At 43.8% G+C, this 6,168-nt stretch overlaps 1 protein-coding gene across 1 annotated transcript; it reads right to left on the bottom strand.

Annotated features, from left to right (window-relative positions):
* Nucleotides 1–2,013: 2,013 nt before the first annotated feature.
* On the bottom strand, nt 2,014–2,610 carry DIRAS3 (DIRAS family GTPase 3). The gene has a single exon (XM_077824767.1). It carries the CDS (start codon nt 2,608–2,610, stop codon nt 2,014–2,016), a length of 597 nt encoding a protein of 198 aa, XP_077680893.1.
* Nucleotides 2,611–6,168: the final 3,558 nt, after the last annotated feature.

Below are 6,168 nucleotides of genomic sequence, written 5' to 3'. Positions count from 1 at the left end.
CATCCAATGTGACATAAAAGCCAACAGAAAGACTGCCACTAACTTCAACTGGCTTTGCGTCAGGCTCTTAACCTCTAACACCAACAGCTTACCGATAGAGCCATTACAAACCAGAATGAAATAACTTGCCAATTTATCAACAACACAGTATCTCAGCCCAGATGCTCCACAAATGCATTAGGAAAAAATAGTAGGGTTTGCCATGGGACCAGAAGATTACAGCCGTTAATTACTATTTCCCCCCAAACTCATGAAGACACTTCAAATCATATTAAGCTGTCCATTCATGAATTTGGGATGTTAAAACTAGTACAACCAAAAAGTAACATGTTGATATCTATACTATATGCTAGTAATGGACACAACATGATTTAGCCTCATTCTCATTAAAATATCTTTACTGATTTGCAGACAGCAGATCAAGGTTGTATATGCAGAAGGAAACAGACCCAGGGCACAATTACAAACACTTGCCAGAGACAGAAAAAAGGCGAGGGATGGCATATAAATTGACTGGGACTCTTGTTCAAGTTCAGAAAGAAAAAAAAAATCAATCCGAAATCAGAATGTTCCTGTAAATGTTTATCCAAGAATAACTTGTCATGGGCTTCAACCAAAGCCAGGCAATTTAGAAGAGACAGCAGGAAAATCTTTATAACAACTATTAAAAAAAAAAGAGGAGCATCACCAGGAGTATGCAAAGCTGGATTTGCAGCTCAAAAGAGTAGGTTGGGTAGACAAAATAATTGGCCTCACTGCAGCCAATAATATACCTGTGCTTGGAGTTATCTGAAGTTCTCTCTAAGAACTCAGGCCATCTCTCTTTAGGGTGATGAAAGGGACAGGCCATGGGCCTAGAAGTCAGACAGACTGAAATCTGTTACCTCAGATACAGTGATGATGTGGCCCATATCACACATATGAGGCAGACTTAAGCAAGTCACTTCACCTCTGTGCTTCAGTTTTCCCAGCAATTCCACAGAGATTGTAAAGCTTGTTCACTTTTGTGATGTGCTATGAGATCTATGGCTGAAGAATGCTATATACAGGGCCAAGAATTATTTCCGTGGTTGGTGCTCAGCTATGCAATAAGAGGCAAGTTAGCAGACAATTTCTGATAGTAACAGAAGATAAGTGCCTGATCTTCTGGGGGTTATGAGCTCCCTCCTCTCCAGCTGAAGCCAAGGTACTGAGGATGCATCCCACTTTACAGGATTGGGCCCCTAGGCACAACGCAGTGAGAAAGACATAGGGAATTAACCAAGTTACAGGGTGCAGTAGAAATGAGTATTGTTGGCAAGAAAAAAGCCCAGCAAACAAACTAATTACATGCAGGAATAGCTTTAATAAGTCACATAGCTGTAAAATATTAGTAGCTGCATAACAATACACAAAATTTAATTTTTATTATGAAACAACAAGCATGTCTTTGGTAAGCCAGTCAGTCTCTCCCCAAATACGTACATCTCTGAAAAATCATGTGTTTGTTCCTTAGTAATAAGACACCCTAACTTTGTGAAAGATTTGCTGTGGTCACTATATTTCTGAAAACATTTTTCCTTGAAGTATATACACACTGTAGGCAAAAACAGGATTTTTGTTTCAGGCTAATACATAATCTGAGAATATTTAAAAACCAATATATATTCAGGGATAACAAAGATGATTTCTGCCTCTATTAACACATTCCGGTATTTTGATCTCGTTTGTAAATTTTTTTGTTCAAAACCTGGACTACTGTGTAATGGCTAACACTGGACATTCCATTTGCTTAAAAAGACACATTCAAAAAAAATCTCTCTCTTCCAAGTCAATGATTAAAATGACCCAACTGAGTTATCAGAGAGAAACTATGGGCCTTAAATAAACCCTTCAGGACATTTATTCTTCTTGGATTTCTAGCGAATGCCTATGAGCAGACTGTTTTCACTTTACATGAGAATATTCTTTGAGAGAAAGTCCATGCTCTTATTACATCATGCAGTGATGCAAGTCCAGCCATTCAAGGTACACTCACATAACAGAACACTTGCCTTTCAGTTTATCCTTCTTTTTCTGCTGCTTGGATTTCTTTCCATCCACCTGGAGACTGACAGTTCTTCTCTTCTCCAGATTCAAGAGTTCTTGGAAGAGTTCCTGTACATTGTAGTTCATTTTAGCCGATGTCTCCATGAAGGAACACTTCCACTTGCTAGCTAAGGCTTCCCCTTCACTGGCATCCAGTTCCCTCTGGGTCTCATCACTCTTGTTACCAACCAACATTATTGGAATCTTTTGGATATCCCCTTTGATCTGACAAATCTGATCATAGATTGGCTGTAGTTCTTCCATTGACTGCCTGCTGGTGACAGAGTACACCAAGATGAAAGCATGACCTTTCGAGATAGACAACCTCTGCATAGCAGGGAACTGATGGCTGCCAGTGGTGTCTGTAATCTGAAGGGTGCAGATGTTCTTATCACAGCTGATCACCTGTCTGTAAGTGTCCTCAATGGTAGGGATGTAGGTTTCCCTGAAAGTTCCCCTTACAAACCGAAGGACCAAGGAGCTTTTACCAACCCCTGCAGCTCCAAACACAACCACCCTGTAATCATTGCTTTGTTCTGGCATGTTCACTCTGATGTGACCCAACAAGTGAGGAAGGTCTGAATTGCAAATGCCCAGGTTTCTTGAGTTTACATGCCCTTATGCAGAGATGGCCTGCAGAGAGGAAAAACAAAGGAAAAAAAACAGCCCTCATCATTCACAGTACACAAGAGGTTTTGCTATGCCGATAAATACACCCCCTCCTCCCATCCTTCATCTCTCTGCTGCATTACAAAGCCAAACCAAATCCCCTGGGCACACGTCCCATACACAGCATCATATTGAAAGCGAAAACTGTAATTCACCTGTGGCCCCCAGCTCCAACATCTGGAGAAACGAGATTAAAATCAGCCATCAGAGCTGAGATCAGGCAGCTTCTCTCATTAAAGTTCTTCTGTGCCCAAGCAACAGAGTCCCGCAGCACTGAACTCCCCTGCAGCTGGTACAGAGGTTCTGCTCAGCAAATGCCTTGGAATCACCTCCTGCTGCTTACACCAATCCCAGCGACAGGCTCCCTCACTTCCCACCTTTTGTCGGATGCTAATCCCGGGGGGGTTGTTTTTCTCTCTCTAGTTTTTGTGCACTCTCCCAAACTCGCTTTTGCAGAGCAACAGGGAGCACAACCTGGCCACCACTAAAGCTGCATCACCTCGAATGATCGATCTAAGCTAATGCAATATTTCAGCTGCTGGTACAAACAGTGAGGCATGCAGGCATGACAGTCACACACTAAGGCCATCTATAACCAGGAGTGGCTGCACCATCAGTCCCCTTCAGAAAAAAGGGGTAAGGTGGATCTTCCTGGATCCTGCTGATTTTTGCATCCAAGCCCCCTTCAATTGGACCATCAGGATTAAAAAAAAAAAAAAAAATCTGCCCCAGAAAGCCTGGACCCCCATACATCCTGACACAACAGACTCCCAAAGCCCAAATCCAGCACCTGGACTCTGCTGGATCCTGCCACATTTTGGCTCCTACCTTCAAATTCTACTGAATAAATAGAGAACGAGTACAGAGGTACCTCTTACACCAAAAGGAAATTCCAGACTCTGATACACCACAGAGAAACAGTAGGACAGATACCGAGAGGTGGCACCTGGTTCCTGTTAGATCTAGCCAATTTTTGTCCCCAAACATGATAATTCCACTGGTCAAGTATATCAGCAGAACCTCTGTGTGGGTTTTATTCTGGTGGAATCATTTAAAGCTACAGAGGTGAACTGTGATATTAAAAGGGAAAAAATACAGCCTTCACCCCCACCCAGTACCCAGTCAAGCCACCAAGCCTTGATATTTTCCAGTTTAGGCTCTGGTGCTTTGATTTTGTTGCTGTTAAGGAAATAATGCCCTATTTAGTTAGGGGGCGGGGCTGGGTGGAGATGTATATTTCACAGCTTGCATGTCTGATCATTTATGGGACATCACAGACTGGAGGATGTTTCTAGCAGTCTGTTTATTTAGAATACATAGACCTAATTTTGTTGCTGTTTCAATGGTATGTTTACAGTGTTCTACAGAGTTGTGTTTTTCCACTGAATGCATCCGATGAAGTGAGCTGTAGCTCACGAAAGCTTATGCTCAAATAAATTGGTTAGTCTCTAAGGTGCCACAAGTACTCCTTTTCTTTTTGCGGATACAGACTAACACGGCTGCTACTCTGAAACCTGAGAGTTGTGAAATGTGCATCTCCACCACCTTTTTGGCAATGCTGTTGCACTAGGATAGGTAAGGATCCAGATTATGATGGTGATGTAGGGGAAGGTGCATATATACAGTAAGTGTAAGTAGAAAGACTGGAGAGTATGCAGCCAAAAATTATCCAGATTTACAAAGACACTAGTGCCAAGGTGGAGGATTGCAGTTTTCTTGAAGGAGGATATCTTGGGAGGAATAGTAAAAGCTACACCTGCTCTCTGTTTTGATGGTACAATTTCTGCGTATGAAGCCAAAAGTTGTCAGGATGTGGCTGGATCCCCAGATCCAAGTTTCTGCATCAAGGTCTGGACTTCTTAAAGGTACAGAAGAAGCAGTGATATGTTCTCTACCTACATGGTAGATTTGGGGGGATTGGGGCCCAAATTGGCAGGATCCAGGTGGGTTTTGCACCCAGAGTAGTTGCACCAGGATGTGTCCTGGTCTGGGTGTTTTGGTGGCAGGAAAGTAGCTATTTTGGTAATACATTTGGGGGTGTGGCTGCAAATAGCCAGCTCCATCTTTCACCCACTTACCTGCCACATTCGAGCCCCAAACATGCACCACTCTCACCCCCTCCACTCCCCAACAGTAAAGCAGACACAACAAGTGCTCCCAGCTCCAGACAGGCAGCTTCCTCTCATGCAAGTCACGCCAGTACTGTTCAGCTATCAAGCTCCATATGCAGGAGAAAGTGGTAGCCCCAGGCCCTCCCAAAGCCAGGAGGCAGCAAGCAACAGCACCACTGCTGGCTTTTTGATGAGTAATAAGATTATTGCAGCGCAGCTGAAGACAGTGCAGGGCTTTAGCAACAGCCAATGAAAGCACCCCACTCTCTGCATCCAAGCCTCAATAAAGAATAAAGGTGTATATGAATCTTTACCTCATTCTTTTGCTCTTCCAAAAAGCTGGCTAGTGCGGGGGCAGTTCACACCCACAGGCAGGCTGGTGTAGAGCTGGCACTCAATGGAAATACAAATTCCACTGTTGTACTTGTGCCTGATGGAGAGCAGAGGCTGGGAAGCACCACTGCACCGAGGGAGAGGGCAAGCTTGGCTCCCCCTGTGTAGCAGCCCTAAAGCCAGCCTTCAAATCTGTCCTTGCTGGGAGACCTGCCCTGCCCTGGCAGCTGGGCCACTCTGGCACACCTGCCCCAGCAGCTGCCTGGCTGTATTTCCAAGGTGATGGAGCCGCACAGACTCGCCCCTGCTTGCAGTCACCCTGTATTTCATTCAGTTTTTCTAGGAGTGGAACATCCCATTCATGCTGCTGGAGTGGAATAATAATAGTTAAAGGAGACGAGTCTTTCATTGGAGGGTTATTATCTTGTCTGAGGAAAACAGCCTGGGTTTATTAGAGCACTTTTCCAAAGCCAAACACAGAGTTTAGTGCTGGAAGAAGCAGCTCTGTATAATGCAAATGCTAGCAGGGCTTTCTCTGAGGCAGGCTATTGTCTCTGCTAGGCTCAAGTTGGGTGTTTTGACATTAAAGTGTTTCTCGGCCAGATCCAAAACCAATATTGTTATTCATTTCTTATTTGCACCAAAGTACTTATCCCAGTGGTGGCTAGATCTTTCCCAAATTCTCTTTACACCTTTTACTGTCCCGTGGGTGAAAAAATCAGTTTACTCCCAAGTAAAAATCATTTTAAAAAATGAAGCCAACACTGGAATTGAAGGTATAAGTACTACACTGCTGACTGTGAGTGCTTCTATCCCTTCTATTCCATCCCCTCAAACTGAAATCACCTGCTATTAAGATTGGAGATGCCCTCCTCCTTTAGGGGCGGCGTAAGTAACGTTCAGCCAGAAACTTCCTGACATTCTGCACAGATATCTTGTTCAGGACAAGCAGTCCAAGACTATCTCTAGTAGATCAGCAGTTCAAGGA

This window comes from Eretmochelys imbricata, chromosome 8, assembly GCF_965152235.1.
Source record: "Eretmochelys imbricata isolate rEreImb1 chromosome 8, rEreImb1.hap1, whole genome shotgun sequence".
Taxonomy (NCBI): Eukaryota; Metazoa; Chordata; order Testudines; family Cheloniidae; genus Eretmochelys; species Eretmochelys imbricata.
The sequence above is the reverse complement of the archived record's forward strand: the minus strand, read 5'-3'. Positions and strand labels throughout refer to the sequence as shown.